Genomic DNA, 24,758 nt, shown 5'->3' with positions numbered 1-24,758 from the left:
AATTTACAAGCAAGAATGTGGTTAGTTCTTATGCAGCTAAAAATAAGAATGTTTCAAGTAGAATGAGAATCTCGATAACCTAAAGACTGATTGAAGCATCCGGTTGGTCTTCACGATGTTACTTTGTTATTTATTTAATAATAATTATGAGTCCATTTTATATTTTCCAATTAAAATGAAAGCGATAATTCTTTAAAATAATGGAATGCATGCATGTCCGTCTCAAAACATAATGCATTACTCACTTTTAATATAGTAATTCTCTACACGTTTGTTCACATACACCTACTTTGTGAACTCATTAATATACCTCATCGACTAACCTATGGGCTAGTGCACGCTAACTATATAGAAAACCAACAAAAATGAAAGATACACGAATAATATTGTGGTGTGCTCACCAATACATAACATGTTGGAGAAGTAATCCATGATCATATGACATACAATATTCACGAGGTTCCACGTTAAAAATCATGGTTCAATGATATGATGAACCATTATATCTTCATCGTGATATATATTCCTTTGAAACATACGTATATATTCATGGTACATTTGTGTCTCACGAGACATAAACATGATCATATTAACATAGCAATCATAACCAACAAAGAGAAAATAAATGCATCACAAAGTTCATTAGAGTATCACAACATAAATAACGTGTAAATAAGGTCACACGGCACGTGTTATTCATCCATCCATCAATGTCGAATGGAGGTGACGCTTATTTTAGTAGTAAAAAAGAAAGGAAGTAGATTGGGCTGTCATGTAATCCAGCATCACCACACGTGAGCATAATATTCCTGTGAATCCCAGCCTAATAAAGTTCACGAGCGAGCCTATTAGAGAAGAAAGCGAGGGTCCCACCCCAACACAATAATTGACAAAAAGGTAGGCCCCACAAAAACAGTCCAAAAATCTAAAATAAAAAATAACAATAAAATTGACATTAAATGAAAATGGTAAATTTACCGCCCTTACCCTTTCATCTATTAATTAATAAAACTAAATTCACATTAAATAATAAGGTATATGGAACATATAAGCTTTAATTAAAGATCTTATATGAACGTATAAGGTTATTCAATCTTACACCAAATTATTTATTTTTGAAGGGAAATTGAATTAAGATGAAGATTAATGAAAAGTTCAAAGTTTATTATAAAATTCTTGGCAACCTACCCTCAATTACTTTAAAACTAAAAATAATAAAAATATATTTTTCGGCTACCTACTCACCATTTATCTATTAATACAAAATAATTTATAGGGTCGGATTGCCACGTTGTCAAAGGAGTGGGACCCAAATCCCAATAAGTTAATGAATAAAAAAAACACCAATGTATGTAGGGTGCTTGTATTTACTTAGATCTATTTCTCAAACCATTTCATTTACGACAAGCCTGTGTGGTTACGGGGGCGAGCACGAGCGGTCTGGTGTTCAAGCTAATTGGTCAAACAACGACGATTGAACTTATTAGATTAGTATTAACTGCCTATCTCGAAAGAAAATGGGATAATAGAAAGAACGGGAAGCGCCCTTTGTTGGAAAGCCCTTTGATTAATGAGAGTTTCGTACTGCTCGCCGCTCCCTAGCTTAGCTAGCTTAGAAGCTCCAGAAGAAATTAGAAGTTCAAATCTCCACCTTCGTGTTCCTGAGGCGTGATTCTTCAAGCATAAATGATTGTTTTCTTACGTGTTTTTTTGGTCAACAAAGTACCAAACATCACTATATGGAGTGATTTTAACAAAAACATTTAGACAAAAGTGATTTTGGCACTCCGAAACTTGCCCTTATCATTACGAAAATCAAATTCGACTCTTATAACCAGACACCAAAAGTTATGAGCCTCAGAAGAGTGAACAAAAGTCATACAAAATTCACCCCAACCAAAGCAATGGTGTCAATATAATGAAAATTACAGAATAGAAGGGCTAGAAAACCATAAGAAAGTCAGAACAAAGAGGAGGTCATGGGTTTAGAGAATCCTGTATTTGTATGTTATATAGGTGAATATCATTTTATTGATATGGTTAAAATTAGTGAAACAATGAATGGGGCAAAATGCAAAAAGTAATAAAATGTTAATATGAAGGTCAGAGAGTTACTGATATTCGAAGCCCATCGTAGCTTAGTTGAGCATCAACACCTTCACTCTCCTTCAGCTTCAACAGATATCCATTTACTTCATCATGATCCATTAAATGCATCATACCTTCATATCAAATAGTTTCAGTTAAGTTCAAACCAGAGACTGTAAATCAACAAAGATAAAAGATTTACAGCAATGAATTCAATCGATAAAAGGAGTAGAATCAAGTAGAATGCAGTTTATACCAGTGAATAAAGTTCTCTTGGGTTGTATTTTCCTTACTTCCTCTAAAGCCTGAAAGAAAAAGAAGAACAACAAACTTTGATTCTCTTTCTTTTAGTTTATTATGCTTAGGAAACATAGAATGAATGTCAAGAATTACTCTTGGAAGCCCGAAGTGGGTGGAAGAAGATCGATCCGGGCGTAACGCATCCTGAAAGTGAACCGAATCATAACTATTATTCTCTTTTAGATTTATGTTTGTTTCTAATGGAAGAAAGAGAGAAAGAGATAGGCACCATTATGAGAATTTCACAATCTTTCAAAAGTGGGTAAGTTTCTTCAGGTATTTCACTAACATCACTGCCCACAAAAGCAGAAAAGCAGACAAGTATTTGTTAATCCTAAGCTGATTAATGCTTCTGAGATAATTTTGTGATGGAGAAGCCTATTTTCCTTACTTACCTAATGTAACAAACATTCCCAAATCGAAAACCCAACGAACGATAGCCACGACCATGCCAAACTGGTAACGGTGTAACCTGAAACGAGAGAACGAAAATGAGTAAATAGCTATCAGAATTACTTGAGAGTTGCATTTCAGGTCAATAATCATGACTTTCAAAGCTTCGCCAGTTCTCATAACTTAACTTCTGTTCCATACTGTAATGAACTAATTTGATAAAGTATAAACAATCCTAAATACAGCTCTAGGACTTGGGAAATCGTCCAACATCATAGACCTGTATGCTTTTTTATGAAGATTGAAACAAAACCATAATCGTTTTTTCAGATGAACAATCCTACATACAGCTCTAGGATTTGGGAAATCATCCCAAATCAGAAACCTGTGCCGTTTTACTGCCAGGTTCATTAGAAGTGAAATGAAAAACAAAAGATTAATAAGGAATAAAATGAAAATGTTCTGAGGAATTTTCTGCTTTCATTAATTGAACATTGCATGCAAACAAGCTGGTGATAAAATTCAATTCCATTCAAGAATTTGGAGGCTTAAAAACAAATCCCTTCAAAAGTACAATTCCTACCTTCAAACCGCTGACTACAAAAGGCTCCTCAGGTATGATATTGAACTGCAAGTCTGAAACTGCAGCACCAGGTGCGATCACACTTGTGTCTACCAAATAATAGTGAGTCTTCTTCATCACCTAAAGTAATTCCACTATATATAATTTATCAAATAAAAAAGGGTTAAATTATAACAAATACCCATGAACTTTGCCATTGTTTCAAAAATGTCCTTGTTCTTTCAAAAGTTAAGCTATTACTCTTGAACTTTCATAAACGTTTCAAAACTAATTTTGGAGTATAAATCCATTAAGGTGGAAATTGGGACATGTGGAGGCGACCGAAAATGGTGTGGCAATTCAAATCTTCATTCTAGGTCACGTCACATCGTTTTAAGTCTCAATTTTTGTAGATATTCTAAAGGATTTCAACTACAATGGTAGTTTGAAATGTTTATGAAAAGTCAAGGGTAATATTGCAACTTTTGAAAGAACAAAAGTATTTTTAAAACAAATGGAAAACTTGGAATATTATATAATTTAGCCTTAAAAAAGTGAAATACCTTGGAACATGGATACAAAAAAAAAAAAAAAAGGAATTAAACTATAAAATTTAAACCTCAAAATCACGTTGAGCCACATAAATTGGAATGGAAGGCTGGACATTGTTTGTCCAATCACGAAGATCGTCTAGACCTGATAGTAAAAAGGAAAAAAAGAAAAAAAAAAAAGAAAGAGAAAGAAACAGTGGTCAACGATTAGTTTGAAGTTTATATAAAAATGAAGGAATGGAGTAAAAAAATGTACTCTAGAATTGCAACTTTTATTATAATCTAAAATAAGATTAGATTGCAAGGTGATGCTTGAGACCTCCAATTGCATCAGCATGAGAATGAGTAATAATAACCGCATCAATTGTTCTTATCCTGGCAGAAATGCAACAAGTTATGATCAGACAAAAATCATACTAAAACGAGAATGGCATAAGATCGTGTTAGAAAGCAACACTATGTCATACTCAAATATATAAACAGGACAACAACTTGAAATGTAGCGTATTAATTGAATACAACAGCCAAATGGCTACGCATTGAAACAATTGAAACAGAATCTGAAATGGCACGCGAAAGAAGGTTTCCTGTCTGGTACCTTCTGCTCGAACACCCCAAGGGAAAGGAAATGGGATCCTCATTTGGCATATATAGACCACTTCACTTTCCATGTTATAACAGAGGAACGATAAAATTGAACTCATGGACTTACAAGATATATGAGTTTACAGATTTCCCTTTCAAAAATTACAAATAAACATAAAACTAATTAACTTGGGTTATAACGCTCTTAGCAATAGAAGTGCATCTAGACCCCCCCTAATCTAGTTTCATTAACCAAGCATTACGAGCAACCAAGTAGCTACCTAAGTTTACTCTATAGAAAAGGTTGAACTTAAGCAAAAATAATAACAATAATAAATAATTAAATAACCAATTACTGACCCGAATGTTGGAAACCATTGGAGAGCGCTGTGGTAGAAAAACCTGCACGAAAAGTATAGAATTGTCACAACAGCCACCATCCAAATATTGCAACAGCAGATAAACTTTTAACCTAGTTCCCATGATTATAGAAAAAGAATCAGAAAGGCACTAATGTACAGAATATAGGCTAAGAAATAAAACCATAAGGTAATAATATACTAACTTCCCAACGTCGATAAGAATGTTACGAGTTCCAGAAGATCCAGCATATCGAACTAGGATACCGGTATTAAGCCTCCTGTTTTTATTGCCCGGTTCTGCAGCTTTGAAGCATACCTAAAATAAATAAATAAGAAAATCATAAAATGCTGTTAAGGGTTGTTTAGATCATGAGTTAGGATAATAACTTGAAGTTAAGAAGTCAAGTCTATTGTGACATCCCACATCGGTGAGAGAGTGGAACAAACATTCCTTATAAGGTGGGGAAACCTCTCTCTAATAGAGGCGTTTTAAAATCTTGAAGGAAAAGCCCAAAGAGAACAATATTTGCTAGTGGTGGATTTGAGCTGTTACAAATGGTATTAGAGCCAGACACCGGGCGGTGTTCCAACAAGGATGATGGGCTCCCAAGGGGGGTGGATTTTGAGATCCCACCTCAGTTGGAGAGGGGAACGAAGCATTCATTATAAAGATGTGAAAACTTCTCCCTAACAGACGCATTTTAAAACCTTGAGGGGAAGCCTCGAAGAGAAAACCCAAAGAGAAAAATATCTACTAGTTGTGGGTTTCGGCTGCACATAGATGCTACAATCTACATATACTCAGTACATAAACCTGTACTTATGAAAAGCAAATTTAATACTATACACTGACTTTGAAAAATCATAAACCTATAAACTAAACACAAAGTTCACATACCCACATTTCTGTAACCTACAATACCTTCCCATTTAAGTCCACTACTAGTAGGTGCCATTAGTTTCATTCTTACGATCGTCTCATTCGGAAGGAATTTAAGCCACTACTAAACAATTGACAATAATCAGCACGTTCACTTAAGCTCAGAAATTGAATAACCTACCGGACATTTCTTTACAGGATCAGTCAGGCAGCTGACTCGTGGGATTCCTTCGCTGGTACCCGAACCTGTAAATATAATTTCTGATTCATTGGCAGATAACGGCTGTCCAATGTCGCCACCAGAAACTGTAGATACAAAGAAAGAATTACCACACATAATATGCAAACCCACTAATTTCAATTCCACATCAGGCCTAATTTCAATTCCACATCAGGCCTAATTTCAATTCTCGCAGTTGATCAACAAAATAGAGTAGGAGAGAGTAATCAGGAAAATCTCGTACAATTTTCCTCTTGAAAACTCAGAAAACGAATGTGCCGTATAAGATGAAACTACAGCAATGTGAAGTACTAAAGAATCTTAAGTACAGTGAGCCATGCAAAATCCCCAATCCCCAGCTTGACAACTCGTGAATACAAAACAATTGAAGTGGAAAATAAATAAATTGTCGACACAAACAGCAGAGATAGTGAAGAAAATCGAATCGAAATCGAAAGAGGGCGTAGAGATCATATAGCAGAATCGAATATCCATCAAAGCAAACAGTGAGAAATGTAGCTCACCGGATTGAAGGAGAGGTCGGGCGATATGTCGAAACGCAGAAAACCCTTTCCTGGTAATCGAAAATGAGGAGGTTGGAAGATGAACTCGGGTTGTGAGAGCGGCCAGATAGGCCATAGAAGTGGGGGGAAGAGTCGTACCCACAAACAAAACCATGAGAAAGAGTTCGATTACCAAATCCTTGTAAACGCGGTTTGATTTTGATGGAAATAATGAAAAAAAAGGCACTTTTTTCTGATTTAATCCAAAAGTGCTTCTTCTAATTAATATATAAATAATATTAATATATTGGTTTAAAATATATATTTATAAATAAAAATATATCACCCCTTTTATTTTATTTCATACTAAAATTATTTTCATTTCATTTCAATTTTTTATTTTATTTGAAAACACAGCATATTTTTTAAACCAATAATCGAAACAATAGGAATAAGAAAAAATTTATTATTTGATTACTATAATACAAAAAAAAAATGATATAGAATTAAGTGGAGTATAAGCGACCTAAAGAAAGTTTATCATATTATAGAGCATATATATACTCAAATCTTCGACCCGAACTCAAGAAATTTTGTACGTCTATATTAAATAATGGCGTTGTTTGGTGAGATATATGTTTATTAGAATTGTATTCCATGAGTAAATTAGAATTTGTAATAAATAATAATATTATTTATTTATGAGAAAATTACACTTTTCGTCAGTAGCATTAACATTTTCAATATAGTAATATTTTGGTTCCTAAAACTCACGTGACACTTTTTTTTTCTCTCCTCTCTTTTCTCGTCTCTCATTCTTCTGTGTCATCATCATTATTGCACGAAGTCTCTATTATCAATACTCTTATTATTATTATTATTATTATTATTATATTTGAACGTTAAGGAGAAAGAAAAATGATAAGAATGGAAGGAAGGTAAACACTAGGAAAAGAATGGGGTATTAGTGTTATTATTGGATTATAAATTCCAATGATATAAAATTAATTAATTAAAAATGTTTGATTAATTTTTATTTATTTATTAAATATAATAGTGAAATTGTGTACACAAATAAAATTATTAAGTTAAAAAATTATTTTATTCCTATAATTACTTTTTCGTACCATCAATTATCTAATAAATGATTTGCTTATCAATTGTAAACTAAGTCGATATGGAATTAGTGAAAAGGTGGGCTCATGAAAATTATTCATTTATTTAATCTTATATGAAAATGAGTGAATTCCATTTGTAATCTTATGGTTATCATATCTTTATTTGGTAAGTCTTCAAAATGGCAAGTTTATTGAATTGACTACAAAAATCTCAAAGGTCAAGCGTTTATAGGTAGAAGTTCATTACCCACTTACAATTAAGAGAGTTGTATATGATATCATGTGAAATATTAATCATAAAGAAAGATAAAATATTTATGTTACAGTATTATACAAACTCATTATAATATACGCATTGTAACATTACAAAATGAAATGTGCCAATAGTATTAAGACATCCAACATTTTAGACTTTTTTTTTTTACATAATCTTCAATAATTATCATTAAAAATTAAATAATTAATTACAAAATTTTAGAAAAAAAAACTTTAAGGAGATGTTTGCTCAGTGTTGCAATGACATCTATTTCCATCTGAATTATCATGTGCATTCCAATGGGAATGAACGATTGGTATTATTGGATTATCTAATTTTGATCCAATCTAATAACATTCCAAAGTTATGAAATAGCACGTGAACCGATGAAGGTAATGTTCTAACTATCTGATTTACCAGAAATGAACACAACAGCACGCAGAGGTACAAAATTCAAGAGGGAAGTGCTTCCTATTGATATTGCAAATGACCTATAATCCAATATTATTGAAGCTAAACGGCGTGCAACAGTTTCGAATGAGGAGTGAAATGTTGAGAATTTGATTACTGGGTTCATGAATGCTGCTGCATCTTTGATTTCAACGACTCAATGACGGCTGAGAAATCCTGATCACCGAGTCCATGAGATTTCGCTACCTTGTATACCTCATTTGCAGCTGCAGCAATAGGGGTGGGTTGCGAAACGGATTCCGCTAAACCCAGAGCAAGCCTCAAGTCCTGCCAACAGTTGGCCACGTGAGAATTAAGTTATATACACAAGACTTGTATAGAGTTGCTAGAACTAAAACAATTACCTTCTGTTGATGCTTCAAAGGAAAGGCAGTTGGATAAAGGGATTGAATCATTGATGGCCCCTTGAGTGAATACATTGGTGCACTAATGGCACCCTGTGAAACAACCTGTAACGACACCAAAAATTTACACTTCAATCTGGGCCAGAATAATCATTCGACTTTTTTCGCAGGCTTAAGCATTGAGAATAAACTAAAACCCAATTGTTGTTCTGGGGAATACCTGTACAAGGATGCTTGGGTCAAGTCCTACTTTTTCACTTAGAAGCAATCCTTCGGAGAATGACGCCATCATGCTACAAATATTTAGAAAATAATTACCAAATTATTGTCAAGATACTAACTCGCAGCAATGCCAAATAGAAATTAGAAGATAAAATATGGGACAGAACCTTCCCATGATCATGTTGACGACAAGCTTCATTGCAGCTCCATTTCCGACTTCCCCAAGATAAAATTTTGACTATATGAAAATAAAATGTACAAACGGAAGAATGGAAGAAAGAAGCAGCAATTTTCACCAAATTAGTAAGTCAATTAACTTAAATTTCTTATTACCTTGCCCATGATGTCCAGAAGCGGAGCAACTCTTTCATACAGAGCTTTGTCACCTGAAGATGGAACCACTACATTATTATTCTAGTCTTCTTACAGTAGATAAATGAGATACATAGGAGACGGCACAGAAAGAAAGCAGTAGGATAAATGTAATTGATGAATCTACTCTATACAGCTCAACGTTGGAATTTCGATGATAATACAATAGTCTCCTCTGCACTCGCTACAAACTACTGCAATCTCTTGTATAAAGTTTACGATGTGAATAGAATCTCTCTATAATTAATATGACTCGTGATAATATGATAATCCCTTTATAATGTAAATTACTGACCTGCAGTAAGAAATATAAGTTGTCCGTCTTCCGCAGGCTTTTTGGAGCCGGAAACTGGAGCCTAGAAAACAGTTGCAATTAGTACGTTCAAATGTCAATGATTACAGTATGAACACCGGCAAGCAGTCCTGGAATGCTCATTCTAATTGGTAACTGCTCGTAGTACGCTTGGTTATAAATATTATCCTACCTCCAGAAACAGAGCTCCCGTATCCTTTATACGTGCACTAACCAAATTAGAAGTAGCAGCATCAACTGTTGATACATCCACATACCTGCCAGTGGCAATAGGATGCGATAAAATGTCTACACGATGATTAAAATAAATCGAAGGACTTCGTGGAAGCATTCAAATGAAGATATTGAAAACTCAACGGAGGTCGGCAGGCAGGAGAAAGCTTTAATAAAAATAAAAAAAAACACTACCGCAATTTGCTCCAGCGCTAGATAACAGATGCAAAATTTAGTAAGACAAAGTGAAAAGATGATATTCTAATGTGAAAATGAAAGGACAGTTATACCCTTTTCCTGGGCTCAATCCACTCACAGCTCCATTTTCTCCCACAGCAACATCCAACTGAAAATGGTAGAACAAGTTGTTAAACCTTTTTTTTTTTTTTTTTTAATTATAAAAATCGAGCTTTCACCAAGAAAAAAATAAAAGAATACAGCGGGCAGACAAAAAAACCAACCCAAAAGAAGTCAAGCTAAAGAAGAAGGCTCCGATCAAGCAAGATCAAACCTAACGGATAATCCCAAAAGCCCTTGAACATTCAGCCCCAAAGGGAGGTATGCAACATGACTGCTCTCAACCTCTAAACACCCTATTGTTCCTCTCTCCCAAAACTCCAAAATAAGGCACAAATGCCAACCATTTACAAAAAACGATCCTTCTTGTTAAAGGGTGGATGAAGCAACAACTCCTCAATCAAAGTTTAACCACAAGACCATAAAAGATATCGAGGTCCTTTGGTACTCCCTTGCAAATGATACAATTTTGCAGGCCTATCTATGAAGATGACCTTCCCGTAATTCGATCCGGATCCATGATTATCTCTACCATGAAGAACTTGCCAGACAAAACTCTAACCTTTTAGGGGATTTCAGCCTTCCACAGCGAGGAAAAAACTTCAAAACGGGAGAAGGAAGGAATAACCAAACAGTTAAAATAAATAAATAAACTGCATGTTAACTCCTTAGAAGGATTAGAAATCCAAGTGCAACGATCCGTATTCCCGGGAAAAATAGAAAAATCCCCTAATAAAGATAAGAGGACATAAATATTAGTAATTTCTATATCAAATAACGACCATCAAAAACTAGTTTAGAGGAGGAAGCCGCGAAGGAGGAAAAGACGGAGGCCACCAAATGAAGTCTCTTGGAGAAAAATGGTATAAGCGAGGGAATAAAAAGCAGAAGGGCAACTGTGTGGAAGTGTTTTCAAACTCCCACTCAAAAGAGTGAAGACCGTGTTTACTCGCAATAACCTTGTGCAAAAGGGTGTTAAGATTCTTGGGGGAAGGGCCACATCCACTTAGCCAAAAAGGCTTCATACACATCTTACAATTACTAATGCCTAATCCTTCGAGCTCTACTGGCTTGAACCACACTCCAATCCACGAGATGAGACCCTTACCTTCGTCTACCCCCTCCCAAAGAAAGGCTCGCATACTTTTCTCCAAAGAATTATTGACTGAAACTGAGATCCTAAACAAGGAGAGGAAATACATCGACATTCCTGTTAGAATGGGCGGAATCAAAGTAAACTTTCCTCCTTTGAAAAAAAAAAGTTAGAAGACTGAAATAAGCTTCTTAAATTTCTTGAGTTCAACATGGGGTGTAGGATTTCAACCTCATTTGGATGGGAATTCTCCCTTTTTGTAAATTTAATACCATCTATGAATTTATTTCCTATCAAGAAAAGAACAACAAAAAAAAAAATAATAATAATAAACAGTCTAATAATAGAAGATAAAAAATAAAAAAATAAAAAAATACTCACTGCACTTTCAGGGTCAGCAAGCATGGCAAATGTGACATCACAAGATGCTGCCACCTTCTGAGGAGAAGGCTGATATCTGCATCAGCGGACTTGTTCAATTATAATTGAAGCATCGGAGTAAAATACCAGAATCGAGTGAAACTCAAAAGAATCTAGATTTCTAGCACATAATTACGTCAATCAAAATGATTGATTGAAAATAACAATAAAAATAAAAGGAAAAGAAAGGAGTTTCTTAGAGGACTAAGAGTGTAAGAACAGCTACTGTTTTACAGTAACAATTGTATGGGAGAAAAATGCAGCACATCAAGGACAAATAACAATTGAAATGCAATTCATTAAAATATCCCATTAATGGACATGACGTATATGGAGTGATTTTTAAATTTGAAGAAAAGCCAACACAGAAGTAATTATGTCAATCTAGTCATTGCCTATCTAGCTGCTATTCAGAACTTCCTCGAACCATTCCTTTATGAACTATCTACTCTAACGCTCTCAACGAACCCAGATTCTAAAACGTTTTAGAATGGACTAGACAGTTAACACAAATCGCAATGAATATTCTAGAACATTCAATGTTAGTGGATGAGAGATTGTACCTACATGTTGTTCCAAAATGACAACAAAATAAAGTTGTAGTTAATGAACTCGATTGCGATAAATCAAACTTCAATTTACGAACTAAGTACCTCAAACCACTTTTTTAAGTAGAGTTTCAATTAATCTTGGATATATTATAAATTTTAGGCCGGTCAATTAGGATATTAATTCTTAGATTTAAGGAGCTTTCATTATATTTTTCAATTTTACAATATTATTTTCAACGTTGTGTAGTTAAGAATAGAGTAGTTGGTAACAGCCAATAGCTAGCATATTCACTCCACAAAGCTTCTTTAAACGGCTTTCCTCTTTTCATCTTCTTGTTTTCTCTAATGGGGAACTAAAAAATCCTAAAGGAGAAAGTCTCCTCTTCATCTACGCAATCTTCTCATGATCCAATTTCAACCACACAAGTCAATTGCCTTTGCAGGTCACTCATTTCCAGAAACAAGCAGGTTTAAGTTATAATTTAGCTAACAGTCAATCATTATAGTATTGATGAGCGCTGAGAGTTAGAATCTTACCATGACCATAGGTTATTCTAGGGTTTATTTTCAAGTCTATAAATATTCATTCATGTTATTGCTTTAGAATTCATATTTGTTATCATGATATTTCAATAAAATTGAGTCTTCTAAAGAGAAACTTACTTTACATATTTTATGTTTAGATTTACCTACTAGGACCATTCAAATAGTCTTGGTCAGGCTATTTTATGGAGTGATTTGAATTTTGAGTTTAGAAATAAGTTTTCTCTACTCTCGTAATCTGCTTTGCATTCTTCCTTAGGATGGAATTGTCTTGATTTATAAGTTTTAACATGTATGATCTAGAAGGATCCTTAAATTTAATTGGTTAGCGTTTCTCATCAAATAAGCCATATTTTAAAGACAAGTTTAGTTCACAAATGGGATGGAAATCATAAAGTTTGTTTCCTTGGGTGTTTCTGCACGGGCTCATTATCTAGATATTTTTGTAATTAATTTTTCCTGTTTAATTATAACACTTCAAGGGTACCAACCAATTGACCGATTGTTTCTAGTTTCAAAGGGATCTGATAGCCTCCCCTTTTCTGTTTTTCACTGGATACTTTGAAACAGTTTCGTTTCCTATTAAAACACATTATTCGAGAACTCGTTTAAAATGCATGTCTATTTTCAGTTTAGTATTTCGAAAACTGCTAGATCTATGGAACAATCAGAGCAATACGGAACGACAGGCATTGTTACTATTTCTCTCATTCATGGAATGTTATGGGTAAGTGTAATTTTGTAACTAGAAAAATGTCGGTCTCTCGGAACAAGTAAATATGAGCCGATTATTTCTCCAACATGGTTTACACGAGTTCCAGAAATGAACTTATCTATGAACTTCAAGTTCTTTGTATCCTTTAAATACAAATCATAGAATATTTTTGGAGATACGGCTTCCAAAAGAGAATAACTTATGAAGCTATGTAATTTAAGACTCGAACAAAATCTGTGGATGGAGGTAAAGAAATAATTTTTTAAGATAAGTTAAAACTATCCACATATCTTTTTCTGAAGCTGATTGACCTATTTTTTCAAATTAGTGTGATATATTACACTTTTCATTATTAAAACAACAGAAATAAAATTATTTTGTTTTTATCTATTCCTTTTATTATTCATTAATGGAATCTATTTCTCCTTTTAAAAAATCATTCTCATTTTTATCTGGATTGTGATAAGCTTTTAAAATCTAAGAAATACATAAATAAATAAAACGTAAGCAAAGAAAAAATATATATATTTCCTACTAAAGTAAAGTTTTATTAGTTAAAATATCAACTACCTCTTACTACGGTTAAATTTGTTAAAATATTGGCAACCATATGATAATATATTTTTGAAAAAGAAATTAAAAATAAATAAATAAATAAAAAGATAAAGATAAACGAAACCTATAATTCTTCAATAAATAGAAAAGGAATGGAATATTTAGATGGTGGGTTCTCCTCTTCCATTGAGGACAAAAGAGTTTGGTCGGTTGGAGGACCATTCACAAAACTAACCAACCCATACTCGGATCATATCATGTATTCCGAGGATAAAATTTCTCTGGTCAATTTTCCCGCATAAATCCTAGTGATAAAAAGTACAAAAAAAGGAATCCAAACGTTTGTGTCTAGCCGAACGACTACTTGCTATGCAAATCTTCTCAAGGTTATATGAATCACTTGTTCCTCAACTCTAAAGTATTTCAATAAAGCTTGGTGGATCGTTTTAGATGTTTCAAAATGAATTCTATGTTTTTTTTCTCAGTTGGAGAAAGTCCTGTTTTATCTTTGAGGAGTTTGCTTGAAAAGAAAGCAAGCGTTCTAGTTGAATACCATTACATACTTGTCCTTTTAGAATATTTAATGAGAAATGCAATAGAAGCATATATCCGGTTTGTTGTTTAGATCCTTGCGAGCTTTAGAACTAGAATTCACTTTTGCTTCTCTTTGGAGTTCTAGATAGTTTTCTTTCTAATTATTCTCACACTATCAGAGCTACTGGTACTTTCTTTTCATAATTTCTTTTAGGGGTCTTGGATATCTCATTCACTTCAATGAAATATATGTTTCCTTTCCTGGTTTGCCAGACACAAATACTTTACGAGATTGAGAAAGTAATTCTCTGAGTTTCTACCCCCAATTCTCCTTTTCCTTCCCTCTCAAATCCTATTTTCCCAAGCACTAAATAAAATTCTTATCACTGTCCTGTGCTCCAAGAATGTCTAACCACATCACAGATGTATTTTGGAAATCAATTCCTCAAAATACCTCAAATGGTATGCAATTTGTTGGCATAATGGTATTAGGTATGCAGACATCAAGAACTTACTTTGCACCCAAGTTGATAAGAGGATCACATTTGCTCTTGGTCCTATTCCAGACGGTCACATCATATCTACAACAAGCAAAAAGAGACAACATATTAAAAAGATGTATGGGTAGATGATAGCAAGAGAAAACTAACTCAAGTAAATAAAGCATGTGCTATCGGTTTTCTTCAACTCGATTACTCTAAGTTCTTGAGGCAGAAATTCTATAATTTTTAAAACAAAAAAAGGACATGACATTGCGATTATAACTAAATCAACCTATACTATGGAAACGCTTGTTAGTTAATGATACAGATTTAAAAGGGGGATCGAGAGGGGAAAAACAAAAGAAAAGGCATCTTCATCCATCATACCCAGATTTTACAAGATTCTCTGCCATTGGTGAACCCATGATTCCAAGACCTAGGAAACCAACGCGCAGCTTTTCTGCATACACAACAGGTGAGAGAGATCTGTTAAGTTTGCTAGATAGTGAATTTTCCAGGAAACGAGAACAAAAACATCTAATGGGCAGACCAGAGCGAAAGTGTGAAACTATAAGTCATGCCTCCAAAATTAAGATATCACTGAACTGCTAATCTTGTTGCGTTCTGGTTTTCAGCGGAAAACAAATCATTTTCATCGTTTTAGTAAAATTTAATTGAATCGCTATGTCCACTCAATCCAGACTTCTCCAGGACTTCTATAGCTTTATTTGCAAATTGTTTGATACGAATATGAAGATTTGAACATCACTGACTGTACGTCGAAGCTTTGAAAGAAAATCCCATAAAATGGATTCAACTAAAAGCTGAAACTCAAGTCTCAAAAGTGCAGGGGAAAGGCGTATTCAAATAGTCACGCTCGTCAAAGCATTAGCCTTAAAATCTCTCTATTTCGTTAATCGTCAAAGCCTTTCTCAAAAATGATCACGAACATGCTTTCACCAAACTTTCAAATTCACCTTCCACAATCTACCGCTCCTATCCTCGTTATTATGCAAACTAAATCCAAAATCAAGCAATTGCAGTTTCCACTTCATAATTATCTCCGGCTATGAGATTTGCTTTAAGTGCACAGTTCAAAGATTGGCACGACGACAGAGACAGAGATAAGAACTCCAACTCTGCCATTCACTGCTTAATTTTCAAGGAAAACACGTGAACGATTAATGCTTCCTAATTTGGATGGGTTTATTCATAACAAATCTCATCTGATATCAAAGCTGAAAAATGATCTAAGATCGCAACGTAAATGCAGTTCCGCTTACAGCTACATGTAAGTCGAACTAGCAACAAAAACCTCCAATTACATAATGTCTTTGTTGGTACAGAAAGTAAATTGGCACAACAAGAGAACGTAGATAAGAACTTCAACAGCTGCCGATCACTACTATATTTCGAAGGACAGAAACGAGAACCATCCAATCCATTCTATCAAACAAGGAATTCACATCTACTCTCAACTAGTATCACAGCTCTACCAAAGCAGAAAAATGATCCTAATTATCTCTACCGCATACTTAACTCAAAATCGCAACTACAAGTAAGAAAATGCACCTCTGACTAACATAACAACTACACGTAAACCGAACTAGCTACAAAAACTCCCAATAACATTATGTATTTTTTGGTAGAGAATATTAGAAAGATTGGCACAACCAACGAAACATTGATAAGAACTCCAACAGCTGCTGATCACTATTATATTCCCTAGGCCAAAAACGAGAACTATCAACTCTATCTAACAAGGACAAATTTATTCACATTAATTCCCAACCACTATCACAGCTCTACTGAAGCAAAAATCCGATCATAATCATCTCCAACACTGCACACTCAACTCAAAGATCGCAACAAGTAAGAAAATGCAGCTCCAAACTACGTATAATCCGAGCTAACCACAAAAACATCCTATTACATTCTACAAATTTTCTGGAACAAAATGCAGGAGCAAAAATTACCGGCCGCCGCAGTCGCATCCGGAAGAGAAGAGTCAAGATTTGACATATTGGAGTTGCAGTCTATTCGCTATGCTACAAGACGAAGATCGTAGGCGAGGGAACCGCGCGACTGCATCAGCGATGCTTCAAACTGTGATTCAGATATTTCCGTGTTGAGGAAATGGACAACTTCACTGACCGAAGGCTGTGAAAAGAGCGCATTTAATTGGCGAGGGAAGCCAGCTGCTGTCATTAAAGGAACTGAGGCGACGTCGTTTAGTGGTTTGGGTTCCTACTTCAGTGGAGTTTAAACCTTTCGAATATACCAACAAAAACCGACGCTTTGCATCCTCGGTGTCATGGTCATGTTCTCCCTACCAAGGTTATATATGCTAAGGCGTTGTTATCTCTCTCTTGCTTGCTTATATAACGTCTCTTTCAAAAATCTCTCTCCACCCTCGTTTTCTAAAACCTTCTTTTAAAACCGAGGCTAAAGGCTCGATCATACGTCGCTTGACGGTAGGCGACGCAATAACAAATTGACTTAGCTCACTTATCGTTGGAAAGTGAGTGCCGCACAATCGCTAGTCCACTGCCTTCAAAAGTGCGATTGTGTGACTCAGCTCCACCAACACACTCAACTTCCAAACGAAACCAGAGAATGCTGGACCACCATTGGGCTTTGAAATACGTGGGTACCTTATTTATTTATTGCTTTTATATATATATATATATATATATATATATATAATATTAAATAACGTTAAAGGTATTTTTAATTTTTTTTTTTTTTTTTACTTTTTATGGTATTATTGAAATTTCTGTAAATTCAATCAATTTTTAAAATAAAATGCAAAGTTCCTAGTATTTTTAATAATTATATTCAATCTTCAACAACATTAATAGTATGTTAATGTGGAATAATATTAGAAAAATGCTTGGTATATGACATCGTTGAAAGTGGCAGGTAAAGGAGTCGGAGCAAGCAAGCCATGAAATTTGGCTTCCTTGTCACAATCGTACTTTTTTTTTTAAAGCAAACTGGCGATGTGTGGCACTCGCTCTCAACACCGAGTGAGTCAACCAACTCAAAATTGTGTCGTATACGACCAGACAACGTATGCTCAAGCCTCTGGCCCTGTTTTGAGAAGAAAATTTTAGAAAACAGAACAGAGATTGCCAAACAGTCATAAAAGCAATACAACAAGAAAGTAAATGAAGGATTTGACATGGCATGAACATACGGCCATAGCCAACACGCCCTGGACAAGCATGACCGTGACAAGCAACAGCAGCAATAGAAGCGGATTGAGAAACAGATTCTGGCAAAGACAGAGCAAGCAAGCCTTAGATCCTGCCACAGAAGCCGTCTTTAGACAACAACAAAGATTTAATATGAGGTTTTATGCAACAAGAACAAGATTTTACTAACCTTCTGCTGATGTTTCAAGCTGGGGAAGGCAGTGGGGGTTGTGATGGGATTTGATCATTGCTGGTCCTCTGGTTTTGTACATTAGTGCACTGATTGATGGCACCCTGAGAAGCTACCTATAATTTCACAATGATCTTTCACGCCCATGATAAGGCCAAAACTCACAGCGCAAGTGATTCAGTAAAAAGGAATAGAATCATTCTAGTGAAGTTCTGAGAATTTGAATAGCTTTGGACATGGAATGGGATAAAAAGTACGTGCTTGATAATATACCTCCACGAATGATTCAAAGCAGTCAAAAAAGCTTGTCATACAGAATCTCTAAACAAAAGGCAGTGACACAATTCAACTCGAGATGATTCTAACTATGATTCAATCAGAAAAAGAGAAAAAAGGAATTTTCATGATTCGAAAGACGAAATAATTGCTTAAAGCCTAAAGGTCTATGCCTCAGATGAATTCAAATATGAAATTATGGAGGGAAAAAAGGCTATACAAATCATTCTAAACAAACTACAAGATACTACCTGCAACATTGAATTAAGGGTTTTCAATCTCTAAAATGTGCTAGGTTAGATCTCAACAATATTATTAGTTCATGCCTCGTGAACTAATGACCAATATTGAATCTTTTACGTATAAGAATAACTTTCGAGAGTAGTAGTAGCTTAAAATAATCCCGTAGTTGAAGCAAGAGCTTCGACGGCATTAATACAAATGTCGATATCGTGTCTTGGGCTACCAAGTTTAGGAAAATGATGATGATTGACTGTAACAGCCCAAACCCACCGCTAGTAGATATTGTCCGCTTTGACCCGCTACGTATCATCGTCAGCCTCACGATTTTAAAGCACGTCTACAAGGGAGAGGTTTCCACGCCCTTATAAGGAATGAATGCTTTGTTCCCCTCTCTAACCGATGAATCCACCCTCCTTAGGGCCCAACATCTTCACTGGCACACCGCCTGATATCTGGCTCTGATACTATTTATAATAGGCCAAGCCCACCACTAACAAATATTGTCCCCTTTAACCCATTATGTATCGTCGTCAGTCTCATAGATTTAAAACGCGTCTACTAGGGAGATGTTTTCACACTCTTATAAGCACCTGATAGAACTACAGGTATGGCAGGCTCATGCATAACAAGTCAACAAAATGAAATAATCCTAAAACATCCAGAGTAAGAGTGATGCAGACTTTCCCTCCATTTCCTCAAGAACTAATGCACATGGTGGAAGCTAAGAAAGGAATACAAACAACAGTAAGAGACATTATATAAAGGGGAAAACAACAGGACTTCAGATAAATGGGTTTAGGGTTTGGGAATGAAGCCTATAAAGGAGATGAGATGCAATGAGGCTACCACATTAATGGCTATCGGATGGATTTGTATACGCCTAATAACTATTAGATATAATTCGAGGTACTTTAATGGTTTCTCACGCATGCTTCCAACCATGCAAAACTAACAGTCACAATATGGTGGCCTCCTCGAAAACAAGGAGGCCTTCCAATTGTTCGACATAAAAAAACAATCCACCACTGGAAAAGAAACTGAAACTGAAAATGATTTTCAACCTACAATTTGTAATACAACATAAAACTGATCATTTTTCTATATTTCACAAGATTATGAGGCTAAAAGGGAAGTACAATACAGAGACAAACCTCTCTAGAACAAGCCTACGTTAGCAGCAGCCTGACCAAAGCCATTAGCTTCATCGATCGTCATCAATATCAATCGTCCTCCTTGTCATCCGAAAATTCTTCTTCGTCTTCATCTTCATCCATCAATTCTTCATTATCGACTTCATCATCTACAATAAAACCTCCTAAAGTTTCATCATCTTCATCTTCTTCAACATAGTCTTTATTAGATTTAGCAGCCTTCTTTTGATCCTTGTGAGTTTTATTCCTATCTTTTGACCTTGTGGAGTATTTGGGTCTTTGAAACTTTTTTGTTTTTGTAATCATTTCCACAGCATCTTCATTCTCATCTGTCCAATCTTCATCGTCATTGTTTGCTCCTTTTTTCCTCTTTCCCCTTACTCTGCTCTTCTGTTTCCTTCCATAATCTTCTTCGTCGTCGCTGTCTTTTCTCCGCTCATCCAAAAACCAGTCCCACTTTTTTGCATCACGAATCACTCGATTGCCATAGCATTCGAACTCGTGTCCTTTGGCAAGAAAACCAAATTCTGACACGAAGAACAGTAAGAAAAATCATTGTCATCGATTTACAATTGGGAACTTCTAAACAATTCTATCTGTTTTCTTTATAGTATCGCCTATTCTTACTTGTCATCAAAATCCTAAGCGTAATTTGCTAACAATGAGAAAAACTTATGATTTTCATTACTTTCCTGATAGATTTTTGGGAGCAAACTTTGACAGCGTTCAAATTCGTGCCACATAACAAAACAAAACAAATTCTGAGAAGGAAACAGTAAGAACAATCAGTATCATCGGTTCAAAAATTGGAAATTCTAAACAATTTTATAGTTTGTAATTTACTTTCGTTGTCAAAATCCTACGCGAAATGAGCTAACAATCAGGAAAATTGATGATTTCGATTACTTTCCTCTAAATTATGTCGGGAAGAATATATAGGTTTTGGGAGCAAACCTTTGACAGGATCAATGCCAGAAACATCGATATCATCCGAATCAGAAGAACGCGAACAAATTTTCTCCCCTTCTTCAAATTCAGCGATTTTGTTTAATTGGAACCACATCGGTTCCTGCCCGCCCATGCAGAACGATTCGCCAGGCACCATCTCGCCCTTTTCCGAACTTCTAAATGTTCTGATTTCGCCATTTTTTCCACTCCGAACCCAAATAGGATTCTTTCCGATAACCTCGAAGGAAACCCTAGGCTCCATGGGAACTCCATTACTGTTCTCTGAGGTTTTAGCTTTGATTAAAATGTGACAACGAGAAACTGTTCGATCTTTGCAAGCAAAACCTGAGCCTCTTCCAAAAATCGTCACTGGCTCTCGTAAAACTAACTTTGAACCGTCTTCGCCAGCTATCTCCATTGATTCAACGCCACTTCAAAGACTTCGAAAGCTGAAATTTCGGTAATATTCTGTTTTTGGCACCCCCGTTGCCGAGCGATGTCTTCGGTTCGAAGCTTCTCTTCTTTCCCGACGTGTAGCCCACCGAGTGTTTGACGACATGTCGTTTGAAAGCTGTGCATACAAAATTTTGATGGACAAAAGAAAATCAATTTTTACCGACTGCACATTAATTATCATATTACACTTACAATCCCATTCAACCTTAAATTTAATCCAGACGTGACTAAATTATCCTAACATTAAAACTGTAGCAGAAGTTAACAAAACTATCTACTAATTTTATGTATAAATAATATCATGATGTACGCATCCATACACAATATTATATACAAATAATCAATGATGATGTGAGATATAATATGTCTAAGCTCTCACGTTAAAAATTATACTTCCAAATTTATCCTGACGTGAATTACTCATGAGATATACATTCATGGTATATCACAGTATTTCGTAAGGAAGTACATGCTTCAGGGAGATTCATACAAATATAATAACGTAATTAATAACATGTAGGTAACAGAGTACATACTATTCACGATTCAAACAATATCATCAAACCAACCTAGTTCGTAGATATTTCAACATTAAGTTCATGTATGATTTTTAGGCTCAACTTAGTGCACATAAGATGTTTTGGCCAAACGTTCCTACTTTTAACTTCATGCGATTCAATTTTATGATACTTTCTCCCATTCTAGAATCGAGTTTATAGTTTATCAATTTAGCCCATATCGATTATTTTTCTTAAAAATCAATCATAAATAGTACTAAAAATTATTAACATTACAAAGTATTAGTAATAATAACTTTTTTTTTTTAAAAAAAAACGTGATTTGTGTTGAGGAAAACCGTCACCAAATTTTTGTTAGTCATGACATCCACTCATTTCAATAATATTAAGTTGACAGAAAATTTAGGTGAAAATTTAAGTTTAATTAATGCATTTGATCATTAAAATTTTAATTATAATTTAAAAATTGGTTGTAAACTTACCTTAAAAAATAATATAATTTTCTATTATTTTTGTTTTAAAGCTTAACTCACATCAGCAACAAATTATTTTTTTTAGTTTTTTTTACCTTAAAAATTAATTTTTAATTATAATTTAAAAATTGGTCGTAAGTTCTTTTACCTTAAAAAAAATAATATAATTATCTCGTTTATTATTATTATTATTATTTTTTTTTTTTTTTTTTTTTTGTAAGTTTTACTCACATTGGTAACAAATTATTATTATTATTTTTTTTACCATAAAAATTAATATAATTGGTCGTGAGCTCTTTTACCTTAAAAAATAATATATCAATATTCACATAATAACTAATAAATTAAAAAAGAAGGTGAAATAATAAAATTTTGAAAATGAATGCTGGCTTGAGTTGTAACTAAGAAATAGACAAATCTAAAGATAAAGTAGATTTTGACTAAATTTTTTTTATAATAAATAATTTTGATTTCAAGCTTTCAAACCTTTTTTAAAAAATGTTACTATGTTTGGTATTGTTTGATGTTGATATTTTAATTAACACCAAATCATTTTTTTTAATATGATATTAAATTTGTGGTTTTTATTTCAATTAAAGTTTTAATATAATATTTAATTAAATTTAAACCGTTTCGATTCATAAAATTCAATAACTTAGACAACGGGCCACTCCTAACTAATAAAAAAAATAAGAAGGTTACAACCCAACTTATTTCTACCATACTTTTTTTTGTTATTAAAGTAATGTATAATGTGATAAGTATAATTCTTTTTTTAAAAAAAAACTCAATAACCCGACCTAACATAACTAAGAGAGAGAGTTTGGTTGAATTGGGTTGTGAACTCTATTCAAATGGTTGGGTTGTTGGATGATGAAAGTTCCATATCGCCATAATTTAGGAGTGATCATGAGTTTATAATAAAAAAAAATACTCTCTCAATTGCGATGAGACATTTGGAGAAGCTAAAAGCAAAGTCATGAGAGCTTATGTTCAAAGTGGACAATATCATACTATTGTGGAGAATTGTAACACGAGTCACTAACCCAAAACCTGATTTACTTGTTTAACGTGTTTTTAAATTAAATTTTACGTTTTCGTTCACAAACATTTATAGCTCAACGTAGAAAATTGGACTTTTTTTAATCCCTCTATCTCCTATGAATTTACGTTTTAAAAATAATTATTTGATGTCTATAATTATTTAATGTCATAGACCCTATACTATAGTTTGTTTAATACGCAATTGAAGAAATATCGTTGCTTGCTTCTGGAGTGCCATAAATGTTGTAAAGCGATGATGCAATGCATTAAATTTTGTGAAGAGAATCGGATTTGAAACGTACCATATCTGACTCTGACTGCCTTTGTCTGGTGACTCTCTACACCATCTTAATTCCACGTTTGTTTGGATACAGGGAGATAAGTGTCAACGGAACGGGATAAGTGTATCCCCATTCCCCGTCCGGGCGGGCCAAGAATACCCCGTGTAACCCATAAACATAAACAGCTCTACCACGTCAGCATAAGGAATCCACTGAGTTTTTATTTATTTTTTTAATTAAACCTTTTATAAAAAAAAAAAAACAATTACCAATAAATTATCTCAAAATAAATAACTATTAGTTTTAGTTTTTTTTTTTTCTTTTCATTTTTTTTAATTCTATAGGTAGAAATTATAAATAATAAACTTGTCATGTAACTCTAATTTATTTACTTAAATTTGTCAATAATTTTAACCATACGAGACCTATTGTTCATGCAATTTGGAATCTTTATTTTGGTCAACTGATCGTCGAAGCTTTTACTCGAGTGGGTGCTCTTGGCCCATTGAATATAGCTTATTCTAGTGTTTATCAGTGCCCTTCTTCAAACTCCGATTTGTATTGTTTATACAGAAATTTCTAATCAACGATAGAACAAGATCCATTTTGTATCATATCTAAGGAATTCCTAGGTTCGGGTTGAAGTTTGAGTTTAAATTATTTTATATCTAATTATTCAACGTACACACTATGAATACAAATTAAAATTATTTTTATTTCATTTATGTCCATCTTGGTGACGTCATATATATACATAATTGCAAGGGTACTAATGCAAACAAATTTTATATATCAACATAAATGTTATCCATAATTGTGAAGTCGAGCAAATAATTAATAATAATAATAATAACAATACTAAATATAAATAAATAAATAACAAATAAAATTGACCATAATATACATAATTGTAAGGGTAATAATGTAAACAAATTGTATACATCAACATAAATGTTATCTATAATTGTGAAGTCGAGCAAATAATTAATAATAATAATAATACTAAATATAAATAAATAAATAACAAATAAAATTGAC

General features: G+C 34.0%; 3 protein-coding genes across 5 annotated transcripts; all 3 read right to left on the bottom strand.

Moving 5' to 3' along the window:
• Positions 1-1,831: 1,831 nt before the first annotated feature.
• LOC111479963 (putative hydrolase C777.06c) lies at positions 1,832-6,670 on the bottom strand. The gene is made up of 12 exons (XM_023124895.1): positions 6,466-6,670; positions 5,903-6,027; positions 5,045-5,157; positions 4,840-4,881; positions 4,214-4,269; positions 3,963-4,039; positions 3,365-3,484; positions 2,784-2,860; positions 2,618-2,681; positions 2,482-2,532; positions 2,345-2,393; positions 1,832-2,222 (listed from the first exon to the last, which is right to left on the bottom strand). The coding sequence occupies exons 1-12, from the start codon at positions 6,617-6,619 to the stop codon at positions 2,104-2,106; spliced, it is 1,047 nt and encodes a 348-aa protein (XP_022980663.1). The 5' UTR covers positions 6,620-6,670; the 3' UTR covers positions 1,832-2,103.
• A 1,422-nt stretch (positions 6,671-8,092) lies between these two features.
• On the bottom strand, positions 8,093-17,122 carry LOC111479971 (glyoxylate/succinic semialdehyde reductase 2, chloroplastic-like). The gene is made up of 12 exons (XM_023124905.1): positions 16,920-17,122; positions 15,331-15,403; positions 14,977-15,042; positions 11,525-11,600; positions 10,044-10,099; positions 9,713-9,797; positions 9,523-9,583; positions 9,189-9,241; positions 9,023-9,093; positions 8,854-8,926; positions 8,634-8,738; positions 8,093-8,556 (listed from the first exon to the last, which is right to left on the bottom strand). The coding sequence occupies exons 1-12, from the start codon at positions 16,963-16,965 to the stop codon at positions 8,392-8,394; spliced, it is 930 nt and encodes a 309-aa protein (XP_022980673.1). The 5' UTR covers positions 16,966-17,122; the 3' UTR covers positions 8,093-8,391.
• Positions 17,123-17,844: 722 nt separating this feature from the next.
• LOC111479979 (protein BFR2) lies at positions 17,845-21,465 on the bottom strand. 3 transcript variants are annotated; one of them, XR_002717723.1, is made up of 4 exons: positions 20,955-21,465; positions 20,001-20,527; positions 18,331-18,446; positions 17,845-18,252 (listed from the first exon to the last, which is right to left on the bottom strand). XR_002717723.1 is itself a non-coding variant. In XM_023124915.1 (2 exons), exons 1-2 carry the CDS (start codon positions 21,364-21,366, stop codon positions 20,070-20,072), a joined length of 870 nt encoding a protein of 289 aa, XP_022980683.1. In that variant the 5' UTR covers positions 21,367-21,465; the 3' UTR covers positions 19,914-20,069. The 3 variants fall into 3 exon arrangements, 1 of the variants encoding a protein (XP_022980683.1); XR_002717724.1 differs by lacking the exons at positions 17,845-18,252; positions 18,331-18,446 and adding an exon at positions 19,799-19,910; XM_023124915.1 differs by lacking the exons at positions 17,845-18,252; positions 18,331-18,446 and having other exon boundaries at positions 19,914-20,527.
• Between the last annotated feature and the right edge of the window lie 3,293 nt (positions 21,466-24,758).

The sequence above is a fragment of the Cucurbita maxima genome, unplaced genomic scaffold (assembly GCF_002738345.1).
Source record: "Cucurbita maxima cultivar Rimu unplaced genomic scaffold, Cmax_1.0 Cma_Scf00005, whole genome shotgun sequence".
Taxonomy (NCBI): domain Eukaryota; kingdom Viridiplantae; phylum Streptophyta; class Magnoliopsida; order Cucurbitales; family Cucurbitaceae; genus Cucurbita; species Cucurbita maxima.
Note: the sequence above shows the minus strand (reverse complement) of the source record. Positions and strands in the feature narration are given on the sequence as shown.

Coding starts and splice junctions, on each gene's coding strand:
- LOC111479963 (XM_023124895.1), bottom strand. CDS start 6,619: ATGGTTTTGTTTGTGGGTACGACTCTTCCCCCCACTTCTATGGCCTAT. Junction 4,882..5,044: donor ATTCTTATCGACGTTGGGAA/GTTAGTATATTA, acceptor CTTTTCGTGCAG/GTTTTTCTACCACAGCGCTC. Junction 3,485..3,962: donor TGGCTCAACGTGATTTTGAG/GTTTAAATTTTA, acceptor GAATTACTTTAG/GTGATGAAGAAGACTCACTA.
- LOC111479971 (XM_023124905.1), bottom strand. CDS start 16,965: ATGTCAAATCTTGACTCTTCTCTTCCGGATGCGACTGCGGCGGCCG. Junction 15,404..16,919: donor GGATGCGACTGCGGCGGCCG/GTAATTTTTGCT, acceptor TTGTGTATGCAG/AAAAGCTGCGCGTTGGTTTC. Junction 8,557..8,633: donor CTTTGAAGCATCAACAGAAG/GTAATTGTTTTA, acceptor AACTGTTGGCAG/GACTTGAGGCTTGCTCTGGG.
- LOC111479979 (XM_023124915.1), bottom strand. CDS start 21,366: ATGGAGATAGCTGGCGAAGACGGTTCAAAGTTAGTTTTACGAGAGCCA. Junction 20,528..20,954: donor TGGCATTGATCCTGTCAAAG/GTTTGCTCCCAA, acceptor TCTTCGTGTCAG/AATTTGGTTTTCTTGCCAAA.